The sequence below is a fragment of the Thalassophryne amazonica genome, chromosome 13 (genome assembly GCF_902500255.1).
Source record: "Thalassophryne amazonica chromosome 13, fThaAma1.1, whole genome shotgun sequence".
NCBI lineage: Eukaryota > Metazoa > Chordata > Actinopteri > Batrachoidiformes > Batrachoididae > Thalassophryne > Thalassophryne amazonica.
Window position 1 is genome coordinate 41,938,219 of NC_047115.1, and position 13,986 is coordinate 41,952,204.

The 13,986-nt window shown below is 41.2% G+C and overlaps 1 protein-coding gene across 2 annotated transcripts in view; it reads right to left on the reverse strand.

The window, feature by feature from the left end:
* antxr1d (ANTXR cell adhesion molecule 1d) overlaps positions 1–12,683 on the reverse strand; it is a 67,069-nt gene extending 54,386 nt beyond the window's left edge. Inside the window, exon 1 of one of the 2 annotated variants that reach the window (XM_034184174.1) lies at positions 11,988–12,683. In XM_034184174.1, coding sequence (XP_034040065.1) covers positions 11,988–12,148 — 161 coding nt within the window. In that variant the 5' untranslated portion in view covers positions 12,149–12,683. The remainder of the gene's footprint in view (positions 1–11,987) is intronic. The other variant, XM_034184173.1, reaches the window with a different exon arrangement.
* Between the last annotated feature and the right edge of the window lie 1,303 nt (positions 12,684–13,986).

Consider the following 13,986-nt stretch of genomic DNA (forward strand, 5'->3'; position numbering starts at 1 on the left):
AGATACAGTGGTGAGCTGTACAGGAGCTCCGCAGGGGTGCGTCAGCTCACCATTCCTCTTTACTCTGTATACTAACCAATCAATTCAATCAATTTTATTTATATAGCGCCCAAATCACAACAAACAGTTACCCCAAGGCGCTTTATATTGTAAGGCAAGGCCATACAATAATTATGTAAAAACCCCAATGGTCAAAACGACCCCCTGTGAGCAAGCACTTGGCGACAGTGGGAAGGAAAAACTCCCTTTTAACAGGAAGAAACCTCCAGCAGAACCAGGCTCAGGGAGGGGCAGTCTTCTGCTGGGACTGGTTGGGGCTGAGGGAGAGAACCAGGAAAAAGACATGCTGTGGAGGGGAGCAGAGATCAATCACTAATGATTAAATGCAGAGTGATGCATACAGAGCAAAAAGAGAAAGAAACACTCAGTGCATCATGGGAACCCCCCAGCAGTCTAAGTCTATAGCAGCATAGCTAAAGGATGGTTCAGGGTCACCTGATCCAGCCCTAACTATAAGCTTTAGCAAAAAGGAAAGTTTTAAGCCTAATCTTAAAAGTAGAGAGGGTGTCTGTCTCCCTGATCCGAATTGGGAGCTGGTTCCACAGGAGGGGAGCCTGAAAGCTGAAGGCTCTGCCTCCCATTCTACTCTTACAAACCCTAGGAACTACAAGTAAGCCTGCAGTCTGAGAGCGAAGCGCTCTATTGGGGTGATATGGTACTATGAGGTCCCTAAGATAAGAAGGGACCTGATTATTCAAACCTTATAAGTAAGAAGAAGAATTTTAAATTCTATTCTAGAATTAACAGGAAGCCAATGAAGAGAGGCCAATATGGGTGAGATATGCTCTCTCCTTCTAGTCCCCGTCAGTACTCTAGCTGCAGCATTTTTAATTAACTGAAGGCTTTTCAGGGAATTTTTAGGACAACCTGATAATAATGAATTACAATAGTCCAGCCTAGAGGAAATAAATGCATGAATTAGTTTTTCAGCATCACTCTGAGACAAGACCTTTCTAATTTTAGAGATACTGCGTAAATGCAAAAAAGCAGTCCTACATATTTGTTTAATATGCGCTTTGAATGACATATCCTGATCAAAAATGACTCCAAGATTTCTCACAGTATTACTAGAGGTCAGGGTAATGCCATCCAGAGTAAGGATCTGGTTAGACACCATGTTTCTAAGATTTGTGGGGCCAAGTACAATAACTTCAGTTTTATCTGAGTTTAAAAGCAGGAAATTAGAGGTCATCCATGACCTTATGTCTGTAAGACAATCCTGCAGTTTAGCTAATTGGTGTGTGTCCTCTGGCTTCATGGATAGATAAAGCTGGGTATCATCTGCGTAACAATGAAAATTTAAGCAATGCCATCTAATAATACTGCCTAAGGGAAGCATGTATAAAGTGAATAAAATTGGTCCTAGCACAGAACCTTGTGGAACTCCATAATTAACCTTAGTCTGTGAAGAAGATTCCCCATTTACATGAACAAATTGTAATCTATTAGATAAATATGATTCAAACCACCGCAGCGCAGTGCCTTTAATACCTATGGCATGCTCTAATCTCTGTAATAAAGTTTTATGGTCAACAGTATCAAAAGCAGCACTGAGGTGCTAACGACTGTGTTAGCTCTGGGCCTGATCAGTATGTGGTGAAGTTCTCTGATGATACTGTCATTCTGAGTTTACTTTCCAGATCACTTGATGTTTCTTCCCATATGGCTGCTGTGAATGATTTTGTGGTTTGGTGTGACAACCATAAACTCCAGATAAATACAAACAAGACGGTGGAGATGATGTTGGATCCCAGATCAGCCAGTGACCATAGTCCTGTTGTTATAAACAACCTCACAATTAAACAGGTGACCTCTTACAAATATCTTGGTGTTCACATTGACAGTAACTTAAGCTGGCAGACACGTTACTTCTGTCAGTGTCAGAATTCACCAACGGTTGCACTTTTTGCGCAGACGCTGTTTATTCGGGGTCTGCAAGGACATAATGCTAATTTTTTACAGAGCTATGATTGAGTCCATTTTTTGCTATGGTATCACCAGCTGGTCTGGGAACCTTCCAGTCAAATTGAAAGCACAGATCCATGCCCTTTTAAAGACTGCAGGTAAGATCATGGGCCATACTCCTCCCAGTTTTCAAGAACTCTCTGACAGAGCAACCATTACACAAGCAAAAAACATCTTAATGGACAGCTCACATGGTCTGCACTCAGAGTACACCTTGTTAAACTCGGGAAAGAGATATCGTGTTCCTTTGTGCAAATGTAATCAGTGCAAACACTCATTTGTTCCGCTGTCTATTAAGCTTATTAATGAACAAGCTTAAATTGTACGTATGTCTTAGGACAAATTTTGCACATTTTTCAGTTGTATGGCGAGTGGTAAATGGCTGTGTGGTTTTAGTAGGACATAGTGGGCTGATTATAGTGATTTTTTTAAGGTTATTTTTGGTTATTTATGTTATTTTTTTGATGGTGATATTTATTTTTGTGGCTTTTATTGTGTAAAGGCTGGTCCTGTTTTTATTGTGTGTGCAGGTGAGCCCCCTCATGCACCAAACTAAATTTCTCCGAAAGGAGACGATTAATAAAGAACTTTGAACTTTGAATAAATGGCAGAGCTACAACAAACTCATCTAATGCCAGCACTCTGAGTAATGAAAGAGAGAAGGTCTGAGCTGGACACGTTCACAACGGCTCTTTTGTGTTGTTGCTTTGACCAAACCTTTGTCATATATGCAGAGACGCTGGTGTTATTAAGATTATTAGATATGTTCTTAATGTGTACACAAATGCATTTATTTTCCTTTCATACTATGACTACAATCTGACATGATTTTACTCTCATTTTATCTCTTTTTTTTTTTGGTTGGATGGTTCACATTCATGTTAGAAGAGGATCAATGGCTGTTTTGTCTGTTCTCACAGCAGTTGTATGCCAGTAACGGAATGTCACATGTGGAAAAACCCTAATTTATTACAGAAATTCCAGAAAAGATCCAATCAGTCTCACATGCAGCAAAGTAATAATCTGTTCACCTCAGCTAGTAACATCTGTCTTCCTGCTGCACCAATGCTACATCATCATTCCCCACAAATCAATCAATCACCCACACAAGCCACCAATCACACAACAGATCAATAAATGAATGAACAGATCAATCAAACATCTGAATTATTGATCAATCAATCTTTTCCAAACATTCAGGTATTTTCTGACAGTGTTATTTGTTTTCTTTTAGATGCGACCGAAAATGAGTCAATGTTTCACAAATGGTGAAACATAAGATGAAACGGCTGCTTTAAAATAGTGTTTCACAGGTTTGAATTAAGCTAGTTACGCTCACTGCATCAGAAAATAACCCCCTGTTTAAAAATCCCCAAAGCACTACATGCAATAGCTATTTTTTGAAAAGCTTAAGTTTTTAAACATTGAATTATACTATGGTATAAATGCATGGTTTAGTGTTTCAAGTAGCTTTTGAGACTGAAAGTTTTCCAGAAACTGTTTCACTTAGAGAGCCGTGCACTGTAATGAGGCAAGAGGTATTTAATTTGAAACTGCTAGCATTTTCTCTGAAACAGTTGTTTCATTCAGTGTTGTGGACATTTTGAAAGTGTTAACTGATTTTGAAGCAAGTGATTAATTCAGTGTTTTGAATGTTTCAAAACACTGTACATATCTTCTTTAGAGGCAGTTCCCTCATGTATTATTCTGAACATTTCCAAACAGTGAATCAGCTTCTGAAACAATTGGTTCATTTGAGTCAATTAAAAAAATTTATTCACCCATTATAATGTGCAGAATATTTTCGGTGCCCATCCCTCTAGGTGGGTGTTGCTGCAAACATCCCACCACCTCAGTGATTTGTAGTTATTCTTATACCTGCATTCTTTATCTAAGATTTGTGCTCCACAGTTCTTGGAATCAGTTAGAATCTCAGCCCAGAACTCCGCTGTAAAACATGACACCTATTATTCTGTTTGTGGGTAACCAGATAGAGGGGAAATGCTGCCCGGTATTTGGTGTCGGTCAGATGCAGAGTGTTGGAATGCTGAGAGAGACGGTGCTTTAGGTTTCTCATGTTCGCGCCATGTCTGCTGAGATGAGAAGAAGCACACATTTAATTATCCACTCAGCACGGCTCACATCCGTCTGAACAGTCAGGCCAAAACCAGACACGAGATTTTAGATGCAGACAGCAGTACAGGGCTGCAGGAGTTCACGCCGAAACACTAGATTAGGTCACTGTGTGGCATTTAAGGTCTGAATAACAGCAAACAAGTCTGTGCCAACGCAGGGGGGGAGAAAGAGCAGCAGTTTCCTGAAGGCCTGCTGAAGCTTGCAGGTCCAGACGCTAAGACAGACAGGAATACCAGAGGCTTCACCGTGTGTGACGCGCCACGCTCCCTAGGCTCTCACTAAACTTTTTAAAGCAAAGGGTAACAAGTGAACAGGAGACATAAAATCTTTAGAAGATTGCCTTGCAGCAGTGAGAAGATGGATATCGAGTAACTTCCTACTCTGATAAGACTGAAATGATGGGTCTTGGTCCAACGAGACAATGGCATCAGTTTGACCAGCTAGTACTTAGCCTAGGTTTGTGTGTTATACATCAAACAGACAAAGTGAGAAACCCTGGGGTAATTTTTGATCCTACATTGTCCTTTGACCTCCAAATTAGAAATATTACGAGGACTGCTTTCTTCCATCTGCGAAATATAGCGAAGATTCGTCCCATCCTGTCTATGGCCTATGCTGAGACCCTGATCCATGCGTCCGTCTCTTCTGGTTTGGACTACTGCAATGTTCTATTTTCTGGTTAACCACAGTCCAGCATAAGGGGTCTTCAATTAGTTCAAAATGCTGCTGTGTCCTTCTGACACGAAGCAGAATGTTTGACCATATTACACCTGTTTTGGCATCCCTTCATTGGCTTCCTGTCTCTTTGAGATCAGATAAAATTGTTCACAGACTGGCACCTCCCAACCTAGCTGACATGGTTAAGCCTTACGTACCGGCTCGGGCCTTGCGTTTGCAGGGTGCAGGACTGCTAGGTGTTCCTAGGGTGAATAAAAAGTCTGCGAGTCACAGAGCTTTTTCCTATCGTGCCTTGTCTCTCTGGAACGATCTCCCTGCATGGATACGGCAGTCTGACTCTGTGGAGATTTTTAAGTCCAGATTGAAGACTCATTTTTTTATCGTTAGTATTTTATGCTATTGTGTTTTCTTTTTATGTTTTTATTCTTTTATTGTGGTTTTTTTAATCTTTTAATTCATGTTGCTCTGTTTTTTTTTTTGTGTTGTGTGAGGCGACTGATCATTCAAAGTACAAGAATTCAAAGTGTAAATGGCTCACCTTCCATGACACGATGAATGAATGGTGCAACCACAGACTGTATATATACTGGACAAACCCTTTGTACCGTCACCCATAGGTTGTCTGAATAGTGGGTCTGAATCTCAAATAGGGTGTGTTAGATATATTTGTGTGTTTAACTACTATTGTTGTGAAAGTGTAGGAACACGGACCCACAACAGGGGGCGCAAATGAACGGACAATGGAGAAGATAAATAACAAGTTTTACTATTGTGAAACGAGCACAACCAATACAACAATCAATAATTTGGGGTTAAGCCGAATTCTGCTGGTGTCGTGTGGGCAGGCTCGAAGGTAGGGGACGTCCGTCCAGGTCGAACCGGAACCATCCAGATCTCCTCTGCCACCGAACCCTGGAAGTACTGGAACCGCCAAGTCCCGAATTCCCAGGTGGCCACTGCCTCCGCTCGTCGGATCCGGTACTGCTGGCAAGAGAGAGCAACAACACACAGGTGTGGATGCGGCTGCACCCAATAACACGGAGAGGGGAGAAGCTGCCTCCACCTCTCGTCCCAAAAAAGCAGGAAGGTGAGTACTTATCTAATCACTCGGCCTGCGGTAGTCAGCTGTCCTGGAAGGTTTAACAAGTTTATCAATTTAACACAGAATATGCTGCAGAGAATGTTACCTCTATCTCAAGGCGATATCTCGGCACTGAGGTGGAGACGCCGTCCTGATGATATACCTCCGTGCTGAGTGGAGTCAGCTGTGTCCAGTAATGGGTGACAGCTGTCACCCTAGCTGCTCTCATCAGGCGGCAGCGCCCTCTGGTGCCTGGAGCCCGCACTCCAGGCAGGGCGCCCTCTGGTGGTGGTGGGCCAGCAGTACCTCCTCTTCAGCGGCCCACACAACAACTATTTTGTGTTGTATGGCTGGGGGGCCTGGCTGCCTTTTGTTTCTGTCTTTTGTTTTTCCTTCCAGGTGGCTTGCATTTGGGACTGAGTGGCTGTGTTGCTGAGGTTATCAGGACCTCACCCTGATCACCTGCGGCTCGTCAGGACTCACAGCTGAGGTGCATCTATATGGATTGGAACATGGTGGCATTTAAGACTGGAGTATACAGTGTGTATTTGCCAGAGACTCGACCTTGTGACCAGACGGGTGAGATCGTCGTCTCGGGAGCCATCTCATCATCAGTGGATGCAGAGAACGTCCAGGGTTTGATGCACGGTCTGTGAAAGAGGAGGGGGTGAGGTCTCACGCTCGTCAGCACACTTCCTGAGGTACGTTAGATTTTGTGACTAACATTTATACAGTCAGTAAATGTGGTGTCCCTCACACCTTTATTATATTGAGCTGTATGTTAGTCATGTATCGGCGTCCACTGCAGTGGAGTTTTGTGAACTGGATGTTCCATGCCTGCAGGTTTGGAAGCTGATTAGTAATCAAGCCAGGAAGTGTTTGCTGTTTGTACACCTTATAAGTGTTCTCTCTGTGTGTAGAGTGTGGACTCACATAATGGTTCCTTCTTTCACAGACTCGGTTTGTTGCGGCCACCTGGGGGGTGTCGGCGGGGTCCTTGGGTCTGAACAGCTTCTGGCTCCGGACCGTTAGCGCTGCTGGGAGCGCACCACGCCAGACCGCACTTTCTGTTATTTTTGTATCACTGTTATGTATTAAATTCAGTTAGCCTTTGTACCGTGCTCTGCTTATTTCATACTGGGTCCTTCAAACGCTGGTCGGTTCTCCGAGCTGCGTCCGACACATAACATTTTGATTTCTTTATTTGTTTTGGTATTGAGTAATTATTTTACTTGAATGATGATATTTTTGGTTTCATATGCTGTTAGTCTGTCATTTGTTGGTATGTGCATGTCGAACTGGGTTAAACCAGTTTTACAACTCGGAACAAGAGATTCAGGTTACAAGGCTAGACCTCCCCTGAATGCCCACAGGGACCAATAAGGGAAGGACTTTGTGAAATAAGGTCCGCCTTTTTTACGCCCATGTTGTGCTTCATAAAAACTGTTTGTGTCCATTGTCTGAATGGATGGATCTCCTACGTGAGAGAAGTTCTTCAGAATCCAGCCCTGTTTTTCCACCGTGACTTTGAATAAATTTAAAAGTGCGAATATTTTGACTTTGTACTTTGTGAGGGACAGTATTACACAGTGGTGCAGCTTAGCTAAAATTTCCATAAAAATTGTCATTTTGTGATAAAAGCATGGAATTTGGCACACATATTGTAATTAACTACTATTTATTTTCAGATCTGGAGCTGACCTCTATGAGCTACAGGGGACAATAAAGAATTACACGGGGTTCAAAATTTGAAAAACGTTTCAATCATGTTGAAAACTATACCATATTGTTTGTCTGATCATAACGATTCCAAAAAGGTATATTTTGGTCTATCTATGACTGAATGTTATGAGGTAAAAACAGCAAAAATTGTGACAAAGGTCAGTTTCAGTTTGTATACGGGTCAAAAGTTAAAGTTGCTCCAATTTTGGTAAAAAATGATGCAAATTATTCTTTCAGTTAATAGCATTTTAAAAAGGAATAGTTTGCACCATCTGTCATGCTTAGTTATCATGTTACAGGGTAACGTATGTCATACCTCATAGAATCCAATGGACGTCAACCTTGTTTGATCTTTAGTTTGGAGACCAAACATTCAACACAGTCAAAACTATTCCATTTATTAATCCTTTTATCTCACCACCTCTGTGATCCTGAATCAGAATAATCAGGTAGAGAAAATGAATTTATGAATGCTCAGAGAGGACAAACACGGTCGAGTCCACAGCAGCGAGCAACCACTTGCTAGCACGGGCTGCAGCCGGCGCACACTAGATGTCTCTCAAAGTGGCATGAACCCTAATTATTCATAACTTCATTCCTTAAAATAGCTTAAACTAATGAGTTATAAACCCCACCCATCCCCCCTTTTTTGTACCAGAATGAAAACGATTATTTCTGCTGTACAGTTGGGCAATTTCACATTTAACACAACTTCCTTTTAGAGCCAGCCTCAAGTGGCCATTCAAGGAACTACAAGTATTGGCACTTCCATGGTGGCTTCATTTTTCCAACACCAGAGGTCACTTGGGCACAGCTGAGGTTAAGCTTGTTGTTTTAAACTAATGCCTTATTCTTGCTGTTCCAAAAAAATGATCATGTTGTCAGTACACAACTATTAGAAATCGATTCAACCAGGAATTTTGCTGACTAATTTACTAACATAGTCCTCTTAATTCTGTCAGGAACACAGAGCTGTATTTTCTATTTCTATTCTCCATTTTTCTCTGTTTCTCTCTACTAAGCGAGTCTGAACCTGCCTGACTGTACGTTCATGGGCATAACATCGCCTTGCATCTCAACCAAGATATGAGAAAAATGTCTATTATGATATCTAAGGGGCTTTAGTTTGTGCATGTGGATCGAGTTTAAAAGATGACAAAAACAAATATATATGGGGGGGCGACAAGTGATCTAAAAATTGGGTTATACAGTTAAGAGTGTTTTTTGAGGTACCGGGTGCTTCTCAGTGTATTCATTTCCTTAATTAAAATAGAATAAAGAAGGATTTTTTTAAACACATACACAAAAAACACCTGATCAAATATAGACTTCAGTCTCATGTATCTTCTGGCAAAATAACTGAAATGTCATATTTTATTTTGAAGGAAGTCATTCTATTTGCCACTCCACCATGATGCTGTATCACTGGTGATGCAACAGTCAAAAGTTGCACTTTGCATAATTTCTCGAACCCTAAAACTCTATTTATTGTCTTGGTGTCTTCCCTCACTACTGTCCGTCTTGCACAATTACTCAGTTTTGGAAAAGTGCCCACTGAGACCTGTTGGTATATCTCTACGACTGAGGTGAATGAAGTCCAAGACCACAACCACACACACACACACCACACACACACACACACAACACACACACCACACACACACACACACACACACACACACACACACACACACACACCACACACACACACACACAACACACAACACAACAACACACTCTGATTTGAAAGTGTTCATGTTACATATACATCCCAGACTTGTGTAAGAAAACCTGTTCTGAAAGTGATGATTTACTGTAAATTCTTCAATGGTGCCAATAATTGTGTCAACATGCATTTTATATCTGCGTTTTTATTTCACTTTATAAAAGCATTTTGTTTTGTTGTTTCTGTTCCTCCCCACTGAGGGATTGCCATAATCTTCAAGAATGGTTGTTGACTAGTCAAGCAGTGCACAACTAATAGTTCCAGACTAGTCAACTAGAACAAAATTAGTAGGGGGGAGTGACTTTATGAAAAGTGGATCTACCTGTTGTTTTCTAGACTTGGGACGACTAATGAAAATTACTAGTCGACTAGTCAGGTGCAGGAACCAACACAGGTCAACATGACTATTCATTTAACATCAAGATTAGACATCATAGACTAGTTTGGTGCCCGCTTAGTTGACTTATGACTTTCATCAGTTGTCCAAACATAGTAAGAACCAACAAGTAGGCCCACCTTCATGTAAAATGTCAAAATGCATGGCTGCAGGCCTGGCATGCGTTTTATGTTTGTGTCTCCATGCAAACGTCATGCATGTACAACCCCTGGCAAAAATTATGGAATCACCGGCCTCGGAGGATGTTCATTCAGTTGTTTAATTTTGTAGAAAAAAAGCAGATCACAGACATGACACAAAACTAAAGTTATTTCAAATGGCAACTTTCTGGCTTTAAGAAACACTATAAGAAATCAAGAAAAAAGATTGTGGCAGTCAGTAACGGTTACTTTTTTAGACCAAGCAGAGGAAAAAAATATGGAATCACTCAATTCTGAGGAAAAATTATGGAATCACCCTGTAAATTTTCATCCCCCAAATTAACACCTGCATCAAATCAGATCTGCTCATTGACCCTATGCCATGACATTGACCCTATGTGTCTTTTTGCAAGGAATGTTTTTGCAGTTTTTGCTCTATGGCAAGATGCATTATCATCTTGAAAATGATTTCATCATCCCCAAACATCCTTTCAATTGTCCAAAATATCAACATAAACTTGTGCATTTATGATGATGAAATGACAGCCATCTCCCCAGTGCCTTTACCTGACATGCAGCCCCCATATCATCAATGACTGTGGAAATTTACATGTTCTCTTCAGGCAGTCATCTTTATAAATCTCATTGGAAAGGCACCAAACAAAGTTCCAGCATCATCACCTTGCCCAATGCAGATTGAGATTCATCACTGACTATGACTTTCATCCAGTCATCCACAGTCCACAATTGCTTTTCCTTAGCCATTGTAACCTTGTTTTTTTCTGTTTAGGTGTTAATGATGCCTTTCGTTTAGCTTTTCTGTATGTAAATCCCATTTCCTTTAGGCGGTGTTCTTACAGTTCGGTCACAGACGTTGACTCCAGTTTCCTCCCATTCGTTCCTCATTTGTTTTGGTTGTACATTTTTCGATTTTTGAGACATATTGCTTTAAGTTTTCTGTCTTGACGCTTTGATGTCTTCCTTGGTCTACCAGTATGTTTGCCTTTAACAACCTTCCCATTTGTGTTGTATTTGGTCCAGAGTTTAGACACAGCTGACTGTGAACAACCAACATCTTTTGCAACATTGCGTGATGATTTACTCTCTTTTAAGAGTTTGATAATCCTCTCCTTTGTTTCAATTGACATCTCTCGTGTTGGAGCCATGATTCATGTCAGTCCACTTGTGCAACAGCTCTCCAAGGTTGTGTTCACTCCTTTTTTAGATGCAGACTAACGAGCAGATCTGATATGATGCAGGTGTTAGTTTGGGGATGAAAATTTACAGGTGATTCCATAATTTTTCCTCAGAATTGAGTGATTCCATATTTTTTTCCTCTGCTTGGTCTAAAAAAGTAACCGTTACTGACTGCCACAATCTTTTTTTCTTGATTTCTTATAGTGTTTCTTAAGCCAGAAAGTTGCCATTTGAAATGACTTTAGTTTTGTGTCATGTCTGTGATCTGCTTTTTTTCTACACAATTAAACCACTGAAGACATCCTCCGAGGCCGGTGATTCCATAATTTTTGCCAGGGGTTGTAGATCTCCTGTCCTGTAGGAACCCTGCAGCCTCCGTGACAGCCTGCCCGTTGAGGTGTCCTGCGTGTGGCAGCTGCTGCAGCTGTGTCCGCAGGCGTCATCGGCCTGAAACTCTAGACTCGATCCATCCTGCTCGCCCTGCCCACATCCCGTGGGGGGAAAACTGTCTGCCTCTCCGCTTCCACCCGGACCCAAAGTATCCAGTTTAATGTCTTTAATCCCAAACGACTATGTGTGCTGTTTCTGAGAGACACCAAAATGTATAAACGGGGTACGTTTCGGATGGTTTTGCGCGTGAAACTGATCAGTTGATCGCTTCTCTCACGCGTAAAACTTATTTTGTAATGTGGGACAGAAAAAGAGAAACGATTCGAGTGTTCTACAAGTCAGGCTGGAGATTTTAAAAGCTCAGATTTCTTTTTTTTCTTTCGTGAACAATGATGCGCTCCGCGTTTCCAAACCGCTGGGCGGTCGCACGGCGCTGCGCGCAGCGCGTCCACGACAGAAGCAACAAAGGCGTAAATAATAACATCGGACACTCACTTGTCCAGGACAAAGTAGAGGTCGAAGGCACCGTGACAAGACCTCTCCTCCTCCTCCTTCTCCTCCTCCTGTTGCTCTCCCCGCAGCTCTCCTTTCACGTCGAGAATGAAAAGTCCCAGCAAAGCCAGGGCGAGAAACACGCCAGTGCGCGTCTTCGCCATCTTCCCCGGTTACCGTGCGCTCCTCTGACACTCTAAACTAAAGCTTTTCACATTGTCTCTCAGACATCTGTCTGTAAATACAGCTCGGTTCCTTTTCTTCTAACCGGTTTTAGTGCAGCCTGAAGACATTCAGCGGTCGAAGCCTCCAAATGTTGTTTTCGGCAGAGACTCAGAGAGAGAGAGAGAGAGAGAGAGAGAGAGAGAGAGAGGGAGAGAGGGGGGGGGGGGGGGACGTCCAAGGAGTGAGTCAAAACTTCACATTTACGGAATTTCTCTGGAAATCCTGCAGAGCTCTGAGCAAATGACTGATTCAGACTATCTGAGGAAAAAACAAACAAAAAACAAAATGTGCAATTTAGGATTTATAAGTGCTAAAATCAAAGAGTTAATGTGCAAGAAGTGCAAAAATTGAATAAATTCGTTAAAAAAATCACTCCAATGCAATCGCTTCAGTTGCGCACAGGCGCTTTGAGAAAGAAATCATTTTCTAATTAGATGCAGCTCTGATTTTTTTTTTATTTTTTTAATTGTGAGGTGCACATTTCATCCCTGCTTCAGTTCACTTTAGTTTATATATATAAAGAAGACAAGCACGTTGCTCGTGGGGATCCACAGGCTCTAGACTGGGTAGTGTTTATAAAATAGATAGCTGACATTTTTAAAGGGTGGCAATAAATTATACAATTTTCTATAGGGAGTTTAACTGAAAACTCATGAAATTAAAATGAGAGTTTTGTGAATAATTATACGTATTTCTTATTTGGCACATGTAGTTGATGTCATGTTTTATAACTGGCAAAGTTGAGATATTTCCTTTGTTCAGGGCTTGTCTGGTTACCAGGGACTGTTTAATGGTGATATCAACATCCATTGTTTACATTTTTTTTAACCTAATATCCCTACTTTCTCCAGAACTATTAGTCCTGTCAACTTTCCGTTTTTGCAACATTTATCCTGGATGAATGCTGGACTAATAGTCATTTGGTACGCTTATGTTACATAAGCGTACCAAATGACAAATGTTAGCTCTCCCTAGTTTCTCTGTGATAGAATGTACACACACAGACGCACACATACACACAGAGGCCACTTCACTTTTAATACATAGATACTCTCTCTGCCACACTTCCAAATGAAGACAACACAAGCAAACGCAGGAAAACACCTGTCAATTCAACAACAGGTTGTTGCATCAAGAAACCCCTTGAGAATTTAAGAAATGCTTGCAAATATACAGAACATAGATATAACCTGCAGCATGCAACACTTTAAATCTGACAGTGTGTCTGCTGCAACTTCACACAAAGCATCCAAACACAGAAATGCTTTGCAAAGCTGCACAACACAATGGAAGTACTAAAAACACAAAAACAAACTTCTGCATCCATGCAGAAGTTTGTTATCCATGGATGGTTTCTACTTGCTTATACTGTTCAGTGCATTGCAAATACAGAAAGAAAACTACACTGAAAGAAAACTATAGCTGTCTTGAGAGTGTAATAACCAATAAAGTAAATAAATAAACTTAATCAGCTTTACCGGCCAGCTAGATATGATAAAGTCCTCATGCAGATTTATTATTATTATTATTGTTTTTGTGTGTGTGTGTGTGTGTGGTGTGAGTACCTCCATTGTGTTGTGGGGCTTCACAAAGCATTTTCATGTTTGGATGTTTTGTGTGAATTTGCAGCAGACAGGTTTTCCAATTAAATCTTTGCATGAAAATTCAGTAAGGTATACGAGGTCTGTCAATAAAGTAACAGTCCTTTTAATTTTTTTCAAAAACTATATGGATTTCATTCATACGAGGGCTGTCAATAAAGTAACGGTCCTTTTTA